General features: G+C 34.3%; 1 protein-coding gene across 1 annotated transcript; it reads left to right on the forward strand.

Annotated features, from left to right (window-relative positions):
• The first annotated feature begins 19,957 nt into the window (after positions 1-19,957).
• On the forward strand, positions 19,958-24,682 carry LOC122054741 (protein TOPLESS-RELATED PROTEIN 2-like). The gene is made up of 20 exons (XM_042616178.1): positions 19,958-20,037; positions 20,132-20,311; positions 20,402-20,515; positions 20,582-20,740; positions 20,823-21,024; positions 21,107-21,203; positions 21,283-21,392; positions 21,478-21,547; positions 21,635-21,708; positions 21,776-21,871; positions 21,958-22,053; positions 22,132-22,491; positions 22,582-22,734; positions 22,813-23,073; positions 23,149-23,328; positions 23,418-23,546; positions 23,690-23,785; positions 23,913-24,098; positions 24,280-24,440; positions 24,565-24,682. Exons 1-20 carry the CDS (start codon positions 19,958-19,960, stop codon positions 24,680-24,682), a joined length of 2,922 nt encoding a protein of 973 aa, XP_042472112.1.
• Positions 24,683-25,096: the final 414 nt, after the last annotated feature.

Below are 25,096 nucleotides of genomic sequence, written 5' to 3' on the forward strand. Positions count from 1 at the left end.
AAATTTGATGTAGTTGGGAGCAAAAAAGCTAAGAAGAGTTATGTTGTATGGATGATTAGTTTTTTTAGTGTTGCTCGGTTCAGAAATTTGTAGTATCAAAGTTATTGAATCTAATAAATGGGCTGGAAAGATCATTTTGGTTTCCGCTGAACTTTCTTGGGCAAGTAATTAATGAACTGCACAATGAATCTGCCCATGAACTTTGTTCTTGATGTGAGTTGGCTTCAATGATAACATCAAAAAAAATTTTAAAAAAATAATCAAAACACCATTACCAGGAATACTCACCACAATACTACAACGACTTTGTTGAATGGTTTTTCATAAATAAATTATATGTTTTATGATACTTTAAAGTTGTAGAATAACACATATTAATTATTCAATATGAATTAAGAAAATTGGGGTGATCTCTATCCTCCTAAATTTTATATTTTAACATTATTTCTTTTAGTAGATATAGGTGTTTTCTAGTTATAATTTTAATAGAAATTATGACCTAAATGTTATTTTTTTTATTTACCCTTTATCTCTACAAATTAATAATTTTCAACAATCTTATAATTTCATCACTATTGATATCAAACTCTTATCATCTATGTAAAGATTAAGAAAGATTTTTTTCTCCACATAGTTAATCAAGTGGATAAGGATTGAATTTTAACTGTAGTATATTATAAGAATTTTTTTTAGTGGGATGATAATTTTAAGAACGTTAGTTGATTGGATAGGTCTCTGTGAGCGCTTCTCAATTTATTTTAATGGTTGATAGAAAATTTTTATCAAGTCGAGTCGATGATCTCTCGGATTAATCGATTCGAAGAACTAAAGATGCAAAAAAAAATCACTCTCAAGCTATATAATATTATTAAATGTTGACCTACTAGAATTGCAATCATCCTAACTTTGTATACATTCCAAATGAACCAAGCTTTAGAGTTAGTTCATTCAAACTCAATTTATGTTTATTCTCATTAGTATAACATCAATGCCATCAAGGTTAATCATGAAAATCTTTGTTGAATGAAGTAGAAATATTTAATGGTTCCTCTTAATTTTTTTAAAGATTTTTTTTTTTAAAAAAAATCACCATTAAATTTGTCAGCTGAAGAGATAAGAAAGAACAAGATGGGATGAATGAAGAAATGAGATTTTCCTGAACCGTGTACATAATTTTACAAAATATTCATTTCACGTATGCAACTTTTAGAATGATCAGATCATGTATGAGATATCGATTTTACCCTCCACCTCTCCCCTCATGGTTGTCCGCCTTTTCCACCCTGGCTGTCGCGTACATCCGAACCATGTAATTTGTCTTCCCAAAGTGCGTCCGAATCAACATTGACGGCCGGCTACGGTGCATTTCCTGTGTCAAACATAAACTTAGGCACAGTACTAGAGATGATAATTTTTCCCGCGGATTCAGTGTCGCGCGGGGGAAAATTTGAAATGGGGACGGAGATCCAGGATTTATTAGGGGATGAGGATGGGTTCGGAGATTTTTTTCGATGATGGGGCGGGTTCGGGACAGGTATCGAAATATTGTCTCCATCCTCGAACTCGCCCCGAAAATAATAATAATAATAATAATAATAATAATAATAATTATTATTATTATTATTATTATTATTATGATTATTATTATGATTATTATTTTTTTAAAATATTAATATTAATATTTAAAAAATTTAAAATATTAATAATAAAATTATTATTAATACTGATATTAATATTAATAATAAAATAATAATAATATAAAATTAATTTAGAGATGAAAGTGAGGATGGAGAATTGATCCTGATGGTTCGGGTTCGGGGAAAGTGGGGATAGGGACGGGGATGAAATTTGGGGGCGGGGATGGGGATGGCAAACCCGTCCCCGCCCGCCCCATTACCATCCCTACACAGTACGGTTCATCTTCTTATTCTTCAAACGCACGGTGTAACAACTCAACGTGTTTCCGATGTTACAACATTGTGCGACGGTCGATTTCTCTTCCTAACGTGCGTCCAAACCAATACCAATGGCCGATGTATCTTCTTTGTCAAACCTAAACCTAAACACCACGGTGTAGCTCGATTTAGCAACTCAATGTGTGTCATTCGTCGCAACACGTGCAAGAACTCAACGAAGACAAATGACCCTCCCCTTCGAAGTTCTAACCGATGAAATGTAATCTTCCTCCTCGCCATCTCCTATTGCAACAGTTGAGCGAGGTATGTTATTTATTTGGGTTAGTACTCAAAGCTTCTTGTAGAGCGAACCATCCTTATAAATGAAATTTGCACTTTGGTTTGGTGTAAATCAATATTCTGGTAGCTCCAAAACTTTCGACACTGCTCTAGAAACCGCAAGCATTCAAGAAAAACTCCAAAGCACAGGCAACATATAAAATCCTATCGAGGATGAGACTTTTCTATGTGATCAATCTAGAGATGTATGTTGTCTTTTACTCTATTTTAGTTATCTTTTTCCCTTCGTATATATTAGTATTATGAATGTGTAGGAAGAATAGCATTTACAATTTTTAAATATCTTTATTTAACTCTTTAAATCAAAACATTAATTTTGGGTTTATCTTATAGATAATTGTTTCTTAAAGGATAGATCCTAAAGATTTATAGTACAATTTTAGTAAGATGCATTTTTAATGATATATTAACTTCCTCTACTCGGTTAATGTGTGTTTTTTTAAATATTAATAGATTTTTTATTAGCATTATGATTAATTTATGATTTTATGAATACAGGGAAGATTAAATTTTTAATTTCGAATGAGGTGCTCACAGTTATGATGCAATCTATAGATTTACAAATAGATAATTGAAACAAATCCATTACTCCATATATAAATTTGGGTATCGACAATATGACACATTCAACTTCATCTAGGAAACTAAACGAATTATTGAAATTAGTTCAAAGGACAGATAAAAATCTGTCAATAAATGAATCCCAATTTATTGTGCGGTACTTATTAGGTCATGTTCTATAATCTAATTTGATCTTGTAGTCCAAATAATTCCATACCATGATGTATTTAATATAATAGTAATTAGTGAAAAAAATACTTATACAAACCAGTAAAGTAACTCCATCTTCAGTGGTAAAAAATATGAATCATTAGAATATTCGGAATCATTCATGAGCATTACCATAAATATAATTAAAACATTTATGGCCCTCGCATAAATAAGAAGTTGTCCAGTAACCACAAAAAAGAAGTTTGATGAAATATAGAATAAAGATATACAAACAAGAATCAACCCCAACAAAATAGTAGAATAAATAGGAATGATAAGTAATACAACTCTCATACCCCTTAATAGAAGAAGGGACCCCATAAATCCTACAAGAATATTATGTGTTGATCCTGGTAACAAAGTGAAACTAAATTTAGTCGCTAACTCTATAAAACGAATGAAAACATAATTAACAATTATAAAATTAGAATGAATGCAAATATAAATATCATATAATCTAAAAATTATTAAATTTGTTGATAACTTAAATAAAGTAAATGAACTCAGAGTTCTATACACATTATAATATTAAAAATATTAATTTTTTTTTGAATTTGTTGGCAACAATATGGGTTCTATACACACATAACGTGTTTGGTTTAGAGAAGATATAACCAATTTAAATTAAGAAATCCTTAACATATTTTATGTACGAAATCAACTGTGTTTTTTACCAAAGTTAAATGGTATTAACAATTCATCTTGATAGTATTAATATATTTAGATAAAATATGTGTTGGGCAATTCATCTTGATACTATCAACAAACTTAAATATAAAAATGTGTTTTCATAAATAAAGATATAATCAAAACTAAAAGAATAATTAAAAAAAAACACTTTACTTTTAATTTTTTTTTTACCTTTGGAGATGATGATGTATATTTTGGCATTCTCATAGATGTACTGGTATGGCGCGATGGGACAATAAGGAGCTAACACAATACAAAATGTGGTGAAGCTTGGGACAATAACGAGCTAACACAGCGAAGAAGGTGGTGAAGCCAAACTTTGACCTAGTCATGAAGCTCTCGGGAATATAGTAGCCAGTGATGATATGAATTGGACTTCACAATTTCCGGAGAACGCAGAAGCAAATGACGATGTCTGTGAAGGTGAAGAAGCCAAATATAAGGAGGATCAGTGATACAGGACTTCACCGGTGACCAAATCACGATGGGAAGGAGTAGGCGCCTAAGTTTGGGAGGAGTTCGGGATTGTATTTTTGAAAATAAACGAAAGCGAGCAGAGGACATCGAGAAGGGAGGAGAAGTTAAGGTTTGGGATTGAGTTTTAGCATAAAGTGGAACTTCACGAAATTAAAATGGATCGGGATATTTTTTCTTACTTCGGACGAGCACATGAGGTGGAAGACGATGACATGGACTACCAGCGATGGACAAGAGGTAAAATGTATTCGATATATGATTTGATTATTTTAAAAATGATATAGGTGAAGTGAAATGTGTATTTTATAAAATTATGTACACGGTTAAGGTAAGTACCGATGAAAAAAATCAAGGTGTCACTTTCATCCCTAAAATCCCACTCCATTCTCATGTACCATAATATATTAATTTAACATTTATTTATTTTCACTATCTAATTATGCCGCCCATCATTTCTCTCACAAAATGACATGTGCCACTGAGTGGAAAACTGATTCCAATAATATCTTCCCATCGTGCCTAATGATGAGAAATTATGATACACTTGGTGACAGCAAATTGATCATAGTGGTATTTATTGAAGTAACAGTAAATTGTCATATGAGTAATTCTTTTAGGACGGTCCCGTATTTTTTTTGAAAGGGTTAAATAAATATTTATCTTATTATAACGATCCTATATCATACATTCAACAAGATATTTGTACCTATTAAAAATCGATCTTAAAATTTATTTAAACAATCATCCATACAAATATCAACTAATAAAGTTCTAGAACGGTTTAATATGTACTTTTACTAAGTGCAAAAAAAATTATTTACTTGGAAAAAGGAAAATAAAAAAGATAAAAGAGCATCAAATTAAGTGTGTTATTCGATCAGCTTCGATCATGGATACAGGTGTTTCTAATAATAATTTTGTCTATAATCTAATCAAAATCCATGTCCATTTTGGAAGATCCATCCCATGACCATGTTGTGATGGCGCCATGCAGTCTCACTCCACCACTTCTTCCTGCAGATTGGCTGATCGCATGCTATCTAAAAGAAATAAGATTGATGAACTAAACTTGGTCCTTGGCTAGAAATGCAGAACTAATTGTTTCTCAATGGTGATCTTCTATATGTATAAAAGAAGATACTTTGAGGGTGAAATTAACCAATTGTCAATTTAAGCCGTTAGTTTTAGAACATCTCAATGTAGACAACTGTTTGCACCGTTTTCTCAAAAAATTTAGTATGTTAGTTCGATAGACTCATTCTTTTGTTTTTGAGTGAATTGTGCTTATAATTCCGTAAGGCACGGGGATGTTATAGCAGCTTTGCTTTCTTGAATTAATTTGCATTTTGATGGTCGGTTGATGTAGCCAAAATGTAAGGGTGTCCTTTTGCTAGAAGGTTGACATAATTAGACGATGTCAAGGTGTACAGTGAGGAATGCTTCTTTGTTGGACATGACATGATTAGTCGCATCAATTGTGAAGCAGCCCCTTTGCGATTAAATGCATTGGAACTAAGCCATGCTTGAGGTTGCAAATGCTTTTGCCAAAAGAATGATTCCTTGAGACAAAACATTAGTCCATTCGATTGGTGCTCCTTTCAGTAGGTTTGAAATGTTAGGTCATTTGATTGAATTTGATTTATTAAGTAAATTCATACATAATGAATCTTGATTTTAAACTAAGCATTTGTAAACCGAACCAAATTTAGTTTAGATGCACATGTTAATGATCATAATGATTAAAAAATATTGAATCTTTGTTAGATTTTCAATAAAGATGTATGTGCGATAAATAAAAATATATCCGTGGTCCGACAAATAAGGCGGAGCAATTGATTCAAATTCAATCCAACTGGATCAATTTAATTGAACTGATAAATTGAACTTTTTCGAACAACTAACGGAATATTTTAACAAAATAGAACAAATTTAACTGAATATTTTCATTATATATCGCTAATTGAGGTTATTACCAATTCATATTCGTATTGTCTTTTTTTTTTATTATTTTGAAATATTAAAAAAATTATGCAATTTTACTCTTCATAATCATAGTGTATCATCCTTATTATAAAGAAATTTAAAGAACACAAATGTACTTCTAATAATTATACGGAAAGATTTTGATATTTTAGTTATTCAATTATGTTGTTGAATTATTTTCCATACAGTGGGATTAATGTCATAAATATTTTTAGATAAATATGATCACTAAATATTATTTGGTATTGATATTGTAATGACATATATTTAAATGTTGTTAGTAAATTAAATTATTGAGGTTAATATTATAATTATATAAATACTTCTTATCGGTGTTGATATGGATTAGTATTGATATTGCAATTATATATCAATTTCTATAAATATTAAGGTATTTATGTTTGATGACTAAATTAACAATGAAAATTTTAAATACTTACTGTAGTATCAGGAAAATAAACTCCAATATTTAGTTAAGAAATTATTGACGTCTACACAGAATGAAAAAGAGAGTAAAGAATAGAAAAATCAAAGTTGTATAAATTGTGCAACTCTCAGTCTCCCAATACAAAGTGCCGCATTACAATAAAAATCATATTTAGTGATTGAAATTTTAGTCATTAAATGATTACTAATTGCATTTAATGATCGAAATTTTCAATCGCCGAATTTTGGGTCACCACTATAATTAGCAATGAAAATTAAAATTCCATCGCTAAATTTAGTAACAATAGAATTTACTTTGCAAGGCTAAATTATTGTAAATTTAAATCATAATAACTTGTAATTTAAGAAAAACATCTTAAAATAAAGAAAAAAAGTCATCACATTATCATCATCACAGTCATTCTCCCACAGTTGGATTACTTCTTTGTCTTTTTCCTTCTTACCATCTCATCTTGCAGAGTAAAAGAAAACTAAGTGCATCAGAAAAGCTTTTGAGATGAAGTTGAAAAAAATGACTACATAAGTGGAATTACAACACTTATAGAAGTAACATTGTATACAAAGTTAATTATTAAACATCAACAATCATAGAATTACTGAAGTACTAAAACCTTAGATCAATTATATCTCTACGGCTTACACTCTCTGAAAGTAAAGTGCATCCCAGGCAGAGAAGTCACAAAATTATGCAAACCATTAAGACAACAAATACGAATTCAGCGCAATCATTTAAATCGTCACTCACATCTTCCCAAACACTCGATGACACCAGGCGGGATCCTCTGATCTCGCCTGTTCTAATCCGCTCCTGGATTAAGAGCAATGATAGGGCCCTAGCCTGTAAATACGGACTAGAGATTCTCTGCTCTAATGACATAATCATCCAAATATATCAAAACAATATCACAAAACAAATTGCCTCCTTAAAATAAAGTATGGTATTTATTTTCTGCCTAGAACACTACAAATGACCAAAATGTTAAATCACAATTATTGAGATATAATTATAAAAGTACAGCATGTATATTAATCATACAAATTAAATTATAGAAGAAGTGGCGCAAAAACAAAATAAGATAATTCAAAAATCATATAAACAAATTAAATTTGAACAATGTTTAAAAGTATCAGTATCTATATCAGAACAAGTTTAATTTCTTGACTCACCTCTTTGGCTCTTTCCTTTCCATCATACAAAATCCTCATGAACTCTCTACAAGACTAAGTTGACAAGTTGTACCGAAATCATTTTGACACAGTACATAATCAATAACATTATGATTTCTAATTTTACTTTGTCTCACAGAAAGTACTTACACCAACATGTCGCCAACTACTTGTTCCTCTAGGAAATTTCAAAATAGTAAGACAATAATAATTATTTTAAGGATAAAAGCACGATCAGTCAGTCAACAAGTTGCATGCGGGCTGGTCGCTATGTTAGAATGCAAAGTATTTTCATCTCTATATTAGCTATGGAAAAATATTTTAATCTCTAAATTAGGAATCAAATTAATTTTCACGCTAAATAGCGACAAATTAATTTTTATCACTATCTCATGGACTGAATATTTTTTTGTTGCCATTTAACGACTGAACATTAATTCGATCGTCAATTTATAAATAATATTCACTCAGCCGTTAATAGATATTTTTTTTTTTATAGTGGTAGAGTAATCGATACTCCAAAAACAAGCACTACATCACCCAACTAATAAAGAAACCCAACAAGCACTGCATCACCCAACCAAACGATAAAGAAACACTAGATCTTCCAGTTAGAATGCTTCATTATCGAATACTAGTCTCTTTTAAATACCAAACTACCTTATTATTAACCGATTTTTAAAAACAAAATTCGCTAAATTTTATTACGGACATTTTTTTTTAATTTAATAAATTACAAAAATTAACAATTTAAATAACTTTTAATACCGTTTAAATTTCAACTGTTATTATTTTTTCTTAAAAAATATTTATTAACACCTTTCATTAGCAATAGAAATAATTAGTCCTTAAATTTTTTGTCATTAATTTTAATGACCGAATTTAAATTTGATCATTAAATTGATGACATATATGATATTCGCCTTTAATTTTACCGATTGAATTAATATTGGTAGCTAATTTTAGGAATCTATATTTTATATTTAATCATTAATTTTAGCGACGAATTTAAATTCAGTTGTTAAAATTAACAATGAAAAATTTAGTGACCCAAATATTCAGTTGGTAATTGGTGAGTGGACATGAAAGATGTTTGAGTTAAAAATATTTAATAAATATTTTTTTCAAGAAAAAATAATAACATAGTTAAAATTTGAATTACATTTAAACATTTTTTAAAATGTTAATTTATTGTTATCTTTAAAAAAAGTGTCTAATAAAATTTAGCAGATTTTATTTTTAAAAATCTGTTATTAATATAATAATTAGTATTCTAGAAGAGGATGGGGAGACATTTCTAATTTTCCTTCATTTTTTCTAATAGGCTCTTTGGATTTCTTAAAGCATTCAGCTCGAACATTGAGGGTTTTTTTATCATCTGGTTGGATGAAGCAGTGCTTGTTTTGGGGCATCATGGAATATAGGTTGCTATGTGGAGCTTTGTGTTACGTTCATAGAACTTTGGTTTTTCTATTCTTTGTTTATTTTTTTTTCTTTCTATCTAGATATCGAAATGTCTTAGCTGAATAGAGAGTTTATTTTCTTCATACTCAAATTCTTAGACAATGAGAAATTCAAGGACACTGTTCACAATTATGTTCACGTTTTATTTTGGAAACACACCATAAGCATAAGTATAAATACTATAATATATTATCACTAACATAAAGATACTAAAATAAATGACAATCAATTAGCATGAATAACAATGAGAATACATTGATATATAACAATAAGACTAAAATAAAGCCAAGCAGTTAAAATGGATAAACTCAAGAATTTAACGGGGTAAACTCAAGAAATAATATAGAGTGAATATCAAAATAAAAATAACTACTGCATAATTAATACAAATAAAAAATCATACAACTAGGTTAAGTAATTTACAGAGGTTAAAGAAAGGAATTATCTATCTCAAATCATAGAATATCCTAATAGTCTTCACGTAAAAGATTTTGCCTCGAACTCAAATATTACAGGTGCACAGGTCATAAGCGTATGATGGGATAAACTCCAAATCGTCAGTTCCTGATAATCGATTCTTGATCATTACGCCAGAGATCTCATGCGCTCATCGTCTATACTATACCTTGGAGCCACCAATCTAACTATTAGAGTAATTCTAGTAATGGAGTCAAATTGATTTATCAACCTAGCCATTGATTAATTCATAAGTATCATTTGATTTGTTAATCAATATATAAGTTAATTAATATTAATGGATCTATTAATTACTGCAAGTACTGTGTCAATCACCAATCCGATTAATTAACTATCAAGTTAATTAAATAAATCAATCAGTAAACTAGTTAATCACTTAGCTATATCCCATCCCGATTAATAATCTTAATTAATCATTTAGTAAATAATTAATCCATTAATACATCAAATCCAACATAAGATTAATTTATAATTAAATTCAATTAATCAACTAATTATTAACTCAATTAATACTTAATTGGCCCTCGAGGCAATGGTTCAACTATTAGCCCTCCAATAGATACCAAGGGATATTTAATGTTAGAATTTCAACGGCCTCTAATAAGAAGTGGGATTAAGAATGCTAACTATTTGAATGAGCCTCCATTAATACTTTTTGATTTATCTTGATAGTCGATAGAAAATTTTCATGGGGTCAAACTAATCATCCCAGGATTAATCGGTTCAAAAAATTAGATACAAGTTATCAACTAAAATAATAAATTGATACTTAATTGATATCGAGTCAATTATCAATATGATCAATAATTCCATTAATGTGTCCAAGCTTCAGTGAAAAATAGATTTAGGAATGTTAGTCGTCTAGATAAGTCTCCATGAGCACTTCCCAATTTATCCTAGTGGCAAATAAAATCGATCATCCTAAAATTAGTCAATTCGAAGAGTTGAATATCAAGTGACAATTAAAAAATAAAAAAAATAATTCCATTAACTTTTAATTAATTTAATCTACCATTAAATTAATTAAACTGATTAACCCATCTATCAATTACTCCATCTAGTAATTAATCAATTAATTATTTGCTCAATCAAGTGTTAATTAATCAAACCCTTATTAATTAACCTACCAATTAATCCAACAATAATAATTAATCTAATAATATTAATCAAATGATCGACTACTATCTTAAATAAATCAACTGCCATTTGATTAATTAAACAAACCTTAATTAATTGGATAATTAATTAATTAATAATCTGATTAATCACTGATTAATTATCTAAACTAATTAATCAACAATATGACGTTATTGAGTAATTGTTAAACTAATTAATTAATCATCTAATTAATCATTTAAGTATTAAACTGATTAATAATCTTATTGATCAGATTAATAACTCAGTTAACCCTTACGTATCAGATTAATCTCCTTAATAGTTTCGATTAGTATAATGAGTTACGGATTGCGGTTTACGGGTGCTAGAGAAGTGATATTATTAGGTATAATGATGGGAGAAGAAAATCTTAATAAAAGTGATAGTAGTTGTTGGTGTAATATTCTCTAGGTCAAGGTTGATCTGGTTGACTAAGCTTGAATTGGATCAAGCTCGAGTCTTGATGTTTGTGTTTCGATGTTTGACAATACATGGAGACAAGACATGGAGATTGCAGGTGCAATTATTCATGTGGTGAGATTGTGAAGGAGAGTCAAGTAGATCAAGGTTGACTGGATACTTGACTGAAAAATCCTGGTGAGTGAAGTCAGGTGAAAGTCCTAACTGGGAGGTTAGGCAGACTGGAAAAACCTAGTGAGTGAAGCTAGGTGAAAGTCCCGGTGAGTGAAGCCGGGCAGCTGGAAAGTCCTGGTGAGTGAAGCCAGGTATAAGGAAAAACCCTAGTGAGTGAAGCTAGGTGAAAGTCCCAGTAAGTGAAGCCGGGCAGCTGGAAAATTCTGGTGAGTGAAGTCAGGTGAAAGACCTAGTGAGTGAAGCTAGGCAGTATGGAAAGTTCTGGTGAGTGAAACCAGGCACAGAAAATCTAGATGGATCAAATTTGATCAGACATCTGGTGTTGAGAAGCCCAAGTAGGTCAAGGGATTGACCGGATACTCGACACAAGAAATCTAGGTGGATCAAGGTTGATCGGACACCTGGTGGAGATAAGTCCAAGTGGGTCAAGGATGACCGGACACTTGGCACAAGGAGAAAAGTCCAAGTGGGTCAAAGGGATTGACCGAACACTTGGTGAGGGAGACCTAGCAGGTCAAGGATGACCGGATGCTAGGCGTGATGTACCAACATGCCATGGTTGACCGGATGTTAATTTTAGGGACTCTTGGACTTGATTGGGCAAGTCCACATGGGCTGGATCGATCAACCGATCGATTGGCTCATGCTCAATCGATCGGTTGATTGATTGAGAGAGTGGTAATCGCATAGAACAGCTCTAGATCGATCGGCCGATCGATTCAGAGCCCCCAATCGATCGGGTGATCGATTGGGAGTCGCGATTCTGCGCGATAAGCCCTGGATCAATCAGCTGATCGATCCAGGCATTTCCCGAAAGCACAGAGGCGCTCTGGATCGATTGACCGATTGATCCAAAGCCTCCCCAATTGATTGAGAGCAATCCGATCGATTGGGATTTGACCGTTGGCGTGGATAAAGCCGTTGGCGAGCATTTTTCTGCGCACTTCTTCCTCTCTTCTCCACAGGCGATCACGACAGCTTCTCCACAGCGATTTTTCTACCTCACCGCCAGTTCTTAAAGGTTCTTGGAGGCTCATCCAAGTCAAAAGACGAGTTGCAACAAGAAGAAGAAGAAACTAGGGTTTTCATTGTAATCTTGTAAGATTCATTTGTATTTTTGCTTCTTTCTTTCTCATTGTTGTATTGTGAGGTTGTAAGGCTTCTCCGCCTTCGGTAGTTATCGAGAAGGAGTGTTTTTATAGTGGAGGGTGCGTGAGTGTGTGGATCCTTGAATTAGTCACCTCTTCTTGAGGTAGATACCAAGTAAATCCTTGTGTTAGCGTTGTGTGTATTGTTTCTTGTATTTCCGTTGCATATCTTTGAAGAAACAAGCAACAAAGAGCACGAGGATCGCGCCGAGCTATTCCCCCCCCCCCCCCCCCCCCCCCCCGGCCCTCTCCCCCTCTAGCTACATATTTGGTCCCAACAGCAGTGTCGTAGCTAAGATTTTGATGGCCTTCAATAAAAAGATCCCCTTACACTATCTTACTACTATATTAATTTAAAAAATCATCTACACTTCAAAATATAATCCTCCTTTAAATATGTGATCAAGATTTTTTAGCTAGACTATAAAATGTACAATAAAATAAAGAGTTAAATAACATGAATATTTCAAAATATAATAAAAAAATAAATATTTATGGTAATCATTGAATACAATTCGTCTTCTTCCGTTTTAGCTATAAAAGTATAATGCATATTGTTGTCGTGTTTTAATGAGCGTGCAACAGGTAAAGTAAAATATGAAGTTAAAAAACATTTAATATTTCAAATATATAATCAAATAAAAATATAAATATGATCAATAATCATTTGAATACAACATGTCTTGTTGTTTTAATTAGCTGCAAAAATATCAATTAAGCTTGTATAATCAAGATGTTCAACTATTTTCTTTTCAATAGATAACATCGCCAATCCATTTAATCTTTCTTGTGACATGGTTGATTGAATATATGTTTTAATCAACTTCAACTTTGAAAAGCTTCTTTCTGCAGATGTCACTGTAACTAATATGGTCAATAAAATTCTGTATGTAACATGAATATTTGGATAACAATCATTCATATTTTTCAGATAATTCAAAAAATCTATTGCTCTTTTTGCTTCCACCGGTAAAGACTGTTTCAAAATTGATAACTCTATATACAAATCATCTCCATCAATATCTGACTTGTCATTATATCTCAATGTTTCTTCAAGATTTTATTAGATTATCATCATTAGCAAACTTTAATCTCTTTGGATTGAACTGTCACGCTCCGGAGGAGTCCCTGTCCGAAGAAATTTCGGCAGCATCTCCCCTGTACGACGGACAATCTGAAACTTCCTACATATCCACATACCTCAGCCACATGCGGCTGGAATAATAGCAGAAATAAAATACAATACACAGACATTCCACGCAATTTATATAACAAGTAAACGGAAGAATAATACTCTGACTCGAAATCAACCCTACTCCACTACACTCGTAAAGCTCAAATCCGACAAACTCACCTCTTCTGCCGCCCAGGCAGACATGGAGTAAAACATATCCAAATCACAACAAAGTCCATCAACGATAAGAATCCATACAAGATCCGTAAGTAAAACAATCCAAAACATAATAAGTTCAAAACATAGTCTAATAAAGAAGAAAACTAAAAAATCAATAAGTCCTCGTGGTCTGCAGGGGACTAGCAACTGGAACTCTCTCCTGACAGCATCAACCTGGAAAATAACAACAATGGAGGCGGGGTGAGTCCAACATTCAGCAGGTACAACTGATATACAAAGTAGAGAAATAACACCTAGCACTAATCATGCGTACAGTCTCCTGATATAAGAAAGATAAAAATGCATCTGAAGTAAATAGGAGAGAAACTGTACTAACCAGGACCTGAGTATAAGGACAAACAGTCCGAGTGATATGGAAATCCTATATGCATGTCAAACATAGGTATCCAAACAATATGCAGCATATAAATGCAGCAAACACAAGCACAAGCAATAAATGCATTATGCATATGATGCCAATGATGCGAATGATGCGTCCTGGTCACCCCTGACGCAAGTGAATCATCTCACACCCAATAGTGAGGCCGAGTGGGTAGGGTTGTGACAACCGTGCACTCTGTCGTCACTACTCCTGAAGAGTGACCGAGTGGACGGGATGCTGTCAGAGTACACCTATCCTCCTACCCCAAATCATAAATGGGGGAGCGCAATGCTCTCAACTCCCGGTACACGATGACGGGGAGGAATCCCTGCCGGCTAACACGTTGCATCACGCTACCCATGAGTGGACCAACGGAGCCAAACAAAGTCCCTGCTGCAATACACTCTGCCTGAATCGACCACTAACCCATGAGTGGTGGTGTGTGCAGATCCATGTAACTGGCGATGTGCTTAACAATAATGGAGCGGACTATCGCACAGCATGCAATCATGCAAATGGTGCATGGCACTAACCACAAAATATCCTGACCTAATCCATATATATATAAAAGTGCATCATAGGTCAACGAATCAAATCAAATCAAAGGTACACAGAAGGTATAAAACCTAGGTCTTGAACATGAAGCATGGTATATCACTACCCCTATAAGCATGTATCAACAGGTAAGGAATACACGAGATGCAAAACAAGCAATTAATCAATCATGTAACAAGTATTGGGTAGTGATTAACCAGAACAAATAAGAAACATAATTAATGCAACTTATTATATTCACTACTATGTATATCAAATGACATAAGTCAAAAGTACCCGCCTCCAATAGGAATGTCCAAATCCGACATCGAGATACTCGTCTCGCGTCAAAGTCCTGCGGTATCAAACAAAATGTCTAGTTTAGCTAATTCTATAATATAACAATTAGCCAAACTAAATTCTAATCCAACTAATCAATTAGGGTTAATTTCGTTAACCTTAACCCTTCCTTTATTCAATTAATCAAGATCCATATATATACATATATGTATATCCAACCTAACAAAATAAATTCAAGTGTGCAGCAGCATGCTACGCTTAACCTTTCCTAGCTCCAATCAAGTGTACATGGTAACCAAAAGAAATAACTTTCTCTACATCTTACATCAATTCACCTCACTGTCGTTTCTTGATCCACAGTCTCAGAGTGTGTTCGCTGCTAGAGCTAAAGAGAATTCACAGAAACAACCTACTAGATTCCTTCCCATTGGTCAGATCAGTTTGCGATCAAGAAACAGAGATAACAATTCCATAAATGACCCAAATTTTCCAACTCACCTTACCTTCTTCCTCTCCACTAGTCGGAGGTGATCCAAGACTCCGGTGATAGTGCTAGGGCACAGGTGAAGTCGGCTACCGGCGCTAGGGCACAGCAAGAAGCCGCGCCGATGTAATACAGGTGGTAGCGCCGTCGGGTGGAGAAGGCTCGGCCGAGAAGATGGCTAGGGCACAAGCACAAATGAGGCGGCACAGGGAGGAGCGACACTGCTCCGGCCGACGCCGACGGCTTGCTAGGGCACCGGCACAGAAGAGGGGCCGGCGATGTCTCGTCGGACCAGAGGAGGGGAGAGAAATCGGGAGGCGGCGTCGGCGCTAGGGCTCGCAGTAGCCGGCGATCTGCGTCGGCGCACACGAAAGGAGGAGCCGGCGGTGGTGACTTCGGTGTCGCGGGAAGGGAGAAGAGCACAGGGACGGCGTGGAGAAGGAAAAGGAAGAAGGAGATGCTCCACGACTTAAATTGCGAGGAGATGGGAACTGCCGCGGCGCCGGTTAGGGCACGCGAGAGCAGGCGCGGGCGAAGAGAAGGAAACGGCGAGAGAGAAAGAAAAGAAACGAAGAAAATAAAGAAATAAAAGAAAAAGGAAATATAAATATAAACATTTCCTAACTTAAATGGGGTAGCCTAAACAGGCTTTTCCGGGCCCCATTTTTTTTGTCCCCGTTAACTCGTCCGTACGAGCTCCGAAAAATTTTCAAAAATTCAAAAAAATTCCTTTATTCATATTCGCCTATTTTCGGTATTTTACATGAACAAAAAGCCAAATGTTTCATCGTACATTTGAAATTGTATGAATCGAGTTTTTAGTGAAGAAATAGCTTGATCCATTAAGAAAATAAAATAATTAACTTTAAAAGATTCTTCAGCTGATTGCATCACATCTTCACTACTACTTTCACCAAATTATTTCTTTTTTCGGATAATGAGTTTTTCTTTGAATGTAGATTCAATCTTCATTTCTTCTGCCATTTGCTTCACTTCTATCATGACCTTATCAAATCCAAACTCTCGATACTCCTCAAAAGTAAGAATAAGTCCTTTTAATTGTTTAATTGCAATACCAATATCCATATTTTCACCTTGAAGAAATTTACTCACAGGATTAATCGCATGCAACAACTTGTGCCAAATTACCATGCCAAGCAAGAATTCAAAATTTTCAAGTTCATATGTTGCCAATAATTCAGCTTCACTCTTTGTTTTTGGATCTTTACTTGTTTGCGCCAAATCAAGTAAAGCATCTCTAATTTTTTATGTTTGTTCTTTTATAGCTTTCTCGCTTTCAACATAACTTTTCCAATGAGTTTGTGACAATGGCTTAATTGTCAAGCCTTCTATGTGATCTTTAAAAACTTTCCAACGCTTTGTAGAAGAGGAAAACATTGTATAAATACGTTGTATCACTCCAAACATAGACATAGCTTTAGAATAACAATTAGCCATATCACATAATGTCAAATTCAAACTATGACATCCACAAGGTGTGTAAAAGGCTCAATGATTTATTTCAAGTAATTTTTTTTGAACCCCATTATACTTTCCTTTCATATTGGATCCATTGTCATACCCCGGTCCTCTTATATCATCAATATTAAGCTTGAGATTATTCAACACATTTTTTTAGTTCAGTAAAAAGTCCAAATCCTGAAGTGTCATCCACTTTCAAAAATGCTACCTAGTATTCTTCATCCACTTTCAAAAATGCTACCTAGTATTCTTCAACCATAACAGAATTTGTTAAATTATCCACACAACGTATTACAAGAGACATTTATTCCTCGTGACTTATGTCTGGAGTGCAATCTAGTATAACTGAATAATATTTTGCTTCTTTGATTTTTCTAAGAATTGTAGTTTTTACTTCATTTGCCAACATCTGAATCAGTTCATTTTGAATTTTGGACCAAGTATGTATAATGTGTCTCATGTGCTTGAATACGCCATATGTGCTCTTGCATTATTGGATCGAACTCAGCAATCATTTCAATCATTTGCAAAAAATTACCATTATTTTCAACATAAAGCTTTTCATAATTTCCTCGATTTGCTAGATTATTTTTTGTAAGTCTATAGGCAACAACAATTAACCTCTTTAATACTAATCTCCAATGCTCTTTTTCTTTATTAATTTCTATCTGAATGTTTTCATCAACCGTCTTCTTTTTTTTTCAATCTTTTCTCCAATTCATTCATGTTGTCATAAAACCAATATGTTCCTTACTTCCTTCATGCATTGTGAGACATCGAATCAAATTATGCCAATCCTTGTAGCCTTCAGTAGCTAATTGACTAATTGTATTCTTGTTGTTGTGATTTATGAACAATTTACAACAAACGCAAAATATTCTATCCAAGGAAGATGAATAAACTAACCATTTTCTATTCTTTCTCCATTTTGCAGTATTCGTTTATTCAATGCATCAAAATGTCTACCAGCTTTATCTATAGGAAACAAAATGCCATCAATTCTAGTTGGACCCTTTTCCACTAAAAAACCTCTTAAATTTTGATCAATTTTTTCTCATTTTCCAGGATCATCAATATTCATATGTGAAATAATCTCTCGAAACTAGCCATGAATAGCAAACGACTCTAGTTGCACTCATAACTAGTCATGAAAATTTTATGCTGCTATAATTCAAGTGTAGCACAAGGGATCCTATTCATTGCTTGTTTCTTGCCAGGGAGGTTAATTCAATTAGATTCTCCTTTACAATGACAAATGAGCATAAAATGACATCAAAATGGTAGATTGGAGCCACAGAGCTAAGCTCAAACAGATGAACAAGAAGAAAACAACTACTTACATCTAAAAAAGTCATCTTAGTATATCTCCTGCTTCAGTGAATTCACAATTAAATTTTATGAGTCAACATTCTTGTACTTGGGGTCAAACCAATCTAAAGGAATTATTTTGGGCACAAACAATTGATTAATTGTTGCTAGAAAATTTATCAATTTGTCTTTATTTTTGGTATATTTAGTATTTAATGCAATGAGCATTAGTGATCAGTCATGCAAAACCCAATTAAATTGTTAGATGTGGATTTACTTGTTAGATCTCTCATGCTTTTCCTATGGAGGAGGTGCAAAATCCTTTTTTCTAGCTCGCTTCTAGATGCAAGAAGCTAACTAATTTAATGATACAAACTAATTGAATCAAATTAGATGGAGTTAATAGGAATTAAGGAGCAGGAGTAGAGCGGCAGAAGAGAACAAGAAAAATTAGCTTTGCTTTTGTCTCCCTCTCATCTTTTTCCTTGCTTTTGTAACTGCACAAAACACAATAATTCAAAAGCAAGAGAACTAATGTTGCAAGTAAGAAGTCAAAAATAGCGAAGTTGATCAGAAATAAAAACTATACAGATCAAATAGAAACTTACAAAAATGGAAGATTAATCGAAGAGGTTGGCAGGTTGCTATCGTCGACCGTGTAGAAAACTAGAAACGACCACCCTTGAAGAGGAGAGTTCACGATGAAATTAGGGCAATGATTGACACTTCGCGACGGCAAAATTAGGAGAGGATCGACATAGCATCACTTCGCTATGACAAAATTAGGGCGAGGATCGGGTGATTAGCACAGCGGCACTTCACGACGACGAATTTAGGGCGAGGATCAGGCGATCGGCAGAGGGGCGCTTCTCAAATCGCGATGGTAAAAAATTAGGGAGAGGAATCAATGATGCAAGTTTCATTAAAATTAAAATAAACATATTAAATTACATGACACACTAATTATATTTGGACTCCTTTTGAAACTGGGCCTGAGGCAAATGCTTCCTATAGGCCTCACCTCAGGTCCGGCCCGAGTGATAGTGGAGAAGATATAGCAACGCTGCTCAATATTACAAAAGTGATGGTTGAGAGAAATAATAACGGTTAAGATACTCATGTGCAAATTTAATCGCTTTTATTAATGATCTCTCAAGTTATATGTAGTTGATCGTGAGAAAAAAAAAATATTGAAAGAATTTGATTTATTAAAAGTTATTTGAGCGGCTAATTTTTATAATTAATTGAGTTTTTTTCTAAACAAAGTTGTTTAGATTTTTTTGAAAAGTCTGTTAAGTTTTTTTTTTTAAAAAAATTTATGTTAGTTTATGAAGAATAAGTCGTGCCCTCGAATTATAAAAAGGGATTAGGCTCTCTGCTATTCTTCACGTTTTGAATTAATACAATTTGCAATTTTCGAGCTGCATCATGTCGACGCCGAACGAAATGTCTCCGCTGAACAGAGACCTTATTTTTTTGATACTGCAATTACTAGACGAAGAGAAATTCAAACACACTCTTCACAAGTACGTTCGTGTTGTCCTTTAGAAACATGTACATCATCTGGAGTTCTTAACTTCTTTTGATCTTTTGATTAAATAATGTTTGGTTGTCTTGTAGGCTGGAGCAGGAGTCCGGCTTCTATTTCAACATGAAGCACTTCGAGGATCTTGTTCAGGCAGGGGAATGGGATGAAGTTGACAGATATCTAGGCGGTTTCACTACAGTCGAAGACAATAGGCATTCCATGAAAATCTTCTTCGAAATCAGGAAACAGAAGTACCTCGAAGCACTTGATAGGTAAAGTTCAGTCGTCGTTGCCTTATCTTTGTTGGTGATGTTCGGATTTAGCTGCAACTTTTTAGAGCATTTTTTGCATTCTGTCTCCAGACATGACAGGACAAAAGCCGTTGATATTCTCATGAAGGATCTGAAAGTTTTTGAAACTTACAACCAGGAACTTTTCCAGGAGCTCACCATGCTGCTTTCTCTGGAAAATTTCAGGTTACATATTATTGAATCTAGATAGCTTATGTGATTTTACTTATAACTTTTCAAAAATTTATACAGGCAAAATGAGCAACTTTCTCAGCATGGCGATACAAAGTCAGCGCGTACTACAATGCTTATGGAAGTCAAGGAACTCATCAAAGCTAATCCTTTGATTCGCGACAAGTTAACATTCCCAACTTTTAACGATTCTCGCTTGCGAGCACTAATCAACCAAAGGTGCAAAGTTACTTTCTCCTTATTCTATGAAATGCAATTGTAATAGTACTAGTATTGCCTATTGACTTTGCGCGTCGTTTAGTCTCAATTGGCAGCACCACCTTTGCAAAAATCCACATCCCAACCCTGAAATTAAAACACTGTTTACTGATCATTCATGTGCTGCCCCTACAAATGAAACACGGGCACCTCCTCCTGCCAATGCTCAACTTGTTGGGATTGATCATCAGATTGCAAATTCTGAACGTCCAATGAAAAAAATGAAAACTAGCCAAGTAGCTGAGGTACAAAAGATATAATTCTCCTTGATCCGTATAGTTGAATGCATTTTTTTCTTGGAATATAATCTATAGTTTTATCATTTAGGTCTATGACATTCCCAAGACAGTGGTACGAACTCTTAATCAAGGTTCCAATGTGATGAGCTTGGATTTTCACCCTATCCATACTACAATTCTTCTAGGTAGCCTCATCTTCCGTTCTTTTGTAAGCATTTTTGTTATTTAGCCTCTTGGCCTTCTCATTTGATGCTCTTCTTTCAGTTGGAACAAATGTTGGTGACATTGGGGTCTGGGAAGTTGGATCCGGAGAAAGGTTAACGCACAAGAAATTCAAAGTGTGGGATATCACAACATGTTCTTTGCCTTTTCAGGTATTCATCAAGCTGAAAAACCCAGACCTGGATTATACCTTTTTATCAGACTAAGAACATGAACATGTGTTTTTCCTACTTGCAGGCATCACTCACTAATGATGCTACTGTATCTGTCAACAGATGCTTGTGGAGTCCTGAAGGTTCTATTCTTGGTATGCCGAAGCAAAAAAACAAAGTTGGATTATTTTGATCAAGTTCATTAATCTAAAATTCTTGTTATTCTTCTGTGATACTTATAGGTGTTGCATTTTCAAAGCATCTAGTGCAGATCTATGCTTTTAATCTAAATGAAGAATTACGACAACATTTGGAGGTAAGTTAATAGTTATGGTGTTTGGCAACCATATATATGATGATGCTGATAGGATCTTGTTCTGCAGATTGATGCTCATATAGGCAGTGTTAATGACATTGCCTTTTCCTATCCCAAGAAGACTCTCTCGATCATCACTTGCGGCGATGACAAGGCAATTAAAGTGAGTAAAACCATGAGGTTAATCAGTCAGAAGATTGTACAAGAAGAATTATATGTTCTTAACAGCTTCTGTTGCATGATGAATAGGTGTGGGATGCTTCAACTGGACAGAAACAGTATACATTTGAAGGTCATGAAGCCCCTGTTTATTCTGTTTGTCCTCACTTCAACGGGTCTATCCATGTATGTATTTGCTCTGTTACATGCTGTTTCTATTCAATTTGGTTTATTTCTAGTGTTTCATTATTTCTATCCGTGAAGTTTTTCTTCTCAACTTCAACTGATGATAAAATCAAAGCATGGAGCTATGACGGTTTGAGATCTAGAGTTGCCTATGAAGCTCCTGGCCACTGGTGCACAACAATGGCATATAGTGCAGATGGAACAAGGCTTTTTTCATGTGGAACAAGTAAAGATGGGGATTCACATTTAGTTGAGTGGAATGAGACTGGAACTATTAAGCAGACATACAATGGCTTTAGAAAACACTCATTGGGAGTTGTTCAATTCGACACAACTCGGAACCGCTTCTTGGTTGCAGGGGATGAATTCCAGATTAAGTTTTGGGATATGGATAACACTGATATACTGACTACTACTGATGCAAATGGAGGACTTCCTGTTAGTAGCTTAATCTACGTTAGCTTTTCTTGTATATTTCTTGCAATTCAAACTTTGAGTTTGTATGCAATTCTTATTTCTCCATGCCAGGCATTTCCTCAACTGAGATTCCAGAAAGATGGTTCATTACTTGCTGTTACGACTAGTGATAATGGAATTAAAATCCTGGCAAATGCTGATGGACAGCGGGTTTTAAGGATGCTTGAGGTTTCACGTAGTGTTTCTAAACAATCTAATTCCAATGTGAAGGTAATATTCAGCAACTACTCAAAGTGAATATTGTGTTTACAAAATTTTATATGACATGAGCAAAATTTGCAGGCTGTTGTGGATAGTACTAAAGCTGCTGATGTCAAGCCAAGGATTCCTGAAGAAACTGAAAGAATCAGAAGCTGGAAGCTAACTGGGATTGTGAATGTTGGGCATCTTAAAACTTTGCGGTTGCCCGATTCAACATCAGCAGTGAGCAAGGTTGTGAGATTGATATACACCAATTCTGGATGCAGTTTATTAGCACTTGGTTCCAATGCAGTGCATAAGCTCTGGCAGTGGCCGTGCGATGAACGAAATCCATCGGGCAAGGTCAGAAAGAAATAGTTGTAAGAAATTATCTATTTGCTATAAGCCTAGTGCTGATTGTTTGCTTTGCTTGTTCAGTCAACTGCATCTGTTGCTCCTCAGCTCCGTCAGCCACCAAATGGTATTCTTATGACCAATGAAAGGAGTGATAACAATCCAGAAGAAGCAACTGCTTGTATTGCTTTATCTAAGAATGACTCTTATGCAACGTCTGCATCAGGTGGAAAAGTTTCTCTGTTAAATATGAGGAATTTTAAGGTGCGTAGCCATGAACTGATTTAACTCTTGCTACCAAAAATGGAGAAACCAAACCGACTAAACCGACTAAATCGAAACATATCTTGCAGGTTATAACCACTTTTATGCCAACCCCACCGGCAGCCACATCTTTAGCATTTCATCCTGAAGATAATAACATGATTGCTGCTGGAATGGAAGATTCTAGTATTTTGATCTATAATATTCAGATTGATGAGGTTCATAATCTCGTTCTTTCTATTTGTCAAACTATCTGGATTCTTGATGCCTTCTATAGTTTGTATTGCTTTTGAAATTCAATAGGTAACTTCCTCTTTTGCATTACTTTGAAATCATTGTCTATAATGTCACTTTCTTGTAGGTGAAAATCAAACTCAAGGGCCACCAAAAAAAGATAACCGGTCTTGCATTTTCCCCTTCACTAAATGTTCTCGTGTCTGCTGGAGCTGATGCTCAGGTGTGCAGATAAAAAATAATTCATTGTCGACCATATCTCCACTTGCAGTCATATTTTAAAATTATATCTGCTAACATCTTCGCTTCTAATGTATATTCTAACCCCTTTACTTGGTGGTTATATGCAGCTTTGTGTTTGGGGCATAGATAGTTGGGAGAAGAAAAACTCTCGCTTTATCCAGGCGTTTACTGGATGTACATCTCCATTAGTTGGGGACATCCAAATTCAATTTCACAGTAATCAGACACACCTGTTGGTTGTTCACGAAAGGCAAATAGCTATCTATAATAGTAAACTTGATTCTTTGTGTTGGGTTAGTTCTAAACTCTATTAGGAAGTACTATTTATCAATTATCTTTTATACGTTTGAAATCTGAGTTCCTAGTTGTACTTCACTGTAGTAAATCAGTGTGGTTATTTGCGACTAGGCATCTTTTCACCTTGCATGCTTTATCATGTTTTTTCTTTCTAATAATTTTGATCCAACGATGCAGTGGTCTCCTAAGGATACACTCTCAGCATCAGTTTCAAGTGCAACATTTTCTTGTGATAGTTTATTGGTGTATGCTGCATTTGTTGATGGTGCTGTTGGAATTTTTGAAGCAGACAGCTTGAGGCTCCATTGTCAGATAGCGCCCTCCGCCTATATATCTAGGTATAGCTCTCTCTCTTTGTTTTTTTTTTAAAAGTAAATTAATTTCTCTGTAATTTGTAATTTGAGAGATACATGGTGGTGATGAAAAATTACAGCACGATAAATGTTTTTTCTTGAATTTTAGTGGATCTGCCTATCCGATTGTGATTGCTGCCCACCCATCGGAACCCAATCAAATAGCCCTGGGGATGAGCAACGGTGCTATTCATGTGGTCGAGCCACTGGACGGCGACTCAAGATGAAGACCTGCAGCGCCTTCCCAGAACAATGGGACCTCCACCAACCACCCCTTCGGCACCGGCTCTAAATAGTAGCTAGGCACGACATCACAGCCACTTCTTCAGCGTGCAAGTTTTGAATGATTCTTGGAAGATTGATCAAAACTTTAGAAGCAGATTACCTTCTTTTTGTTTCTACTAACCTATTGTTCTTTGTAAATCTCATTGTGTACTTAGTGCTTTCGAAATTTCGAAAAGGATTAGGAAGATGATTGTTTATATAAAAAAATATATGCAAACTTGTGGTAGTTTGTAAATACGGGTGATAAAAAATCAGTTAAATCAAATTAACAGATCAAATTTGGAAGATGGTTCGATTAATTTGGAAATTAAAGAGAAAAAGAGTTTAATAGATGTATGTTAAAATACTTGGCATTT

The sequence above is a fragment of the Zingiber officinale genome, chromosome 3B (genome assembly GCF_018446385.1).
Source record: "Zingiber officinale cultivar Zhangliang chromosome 3B, Zo_v1.1, whole genome shotgun sequence".
NCBI classification, from domain to species: Eukaryota; Viridiplantae; Streptophyta; class Magnoliopsida; order Zingiberales; family Zingiberaceae; genus Zingiber; species Zingiber officinale.

Coding starts and splice junctions, on each gene's coding strand:
- LOC122054741 (XM_042616178.1), top strand. CDS start 19,958: ATGTCTCCGCTGAACAGAGACCTTATTTTTTTGATACTGCAATTACTA. Junction 22,492..22,581: donor ATGCAAATGGAGGACTTCCT/GTTAGTAGCTTA, acceptor TCTCCATGCCAG/GCATTTCCTCAACTGAGATT. Junction 22,735..22,812: donor CTAAACAATCTAATTCCAAT/GTGAAGGTAATA, acceptor CAAAATTTGCAG/GCTGTTGTGGATAGTACTAA.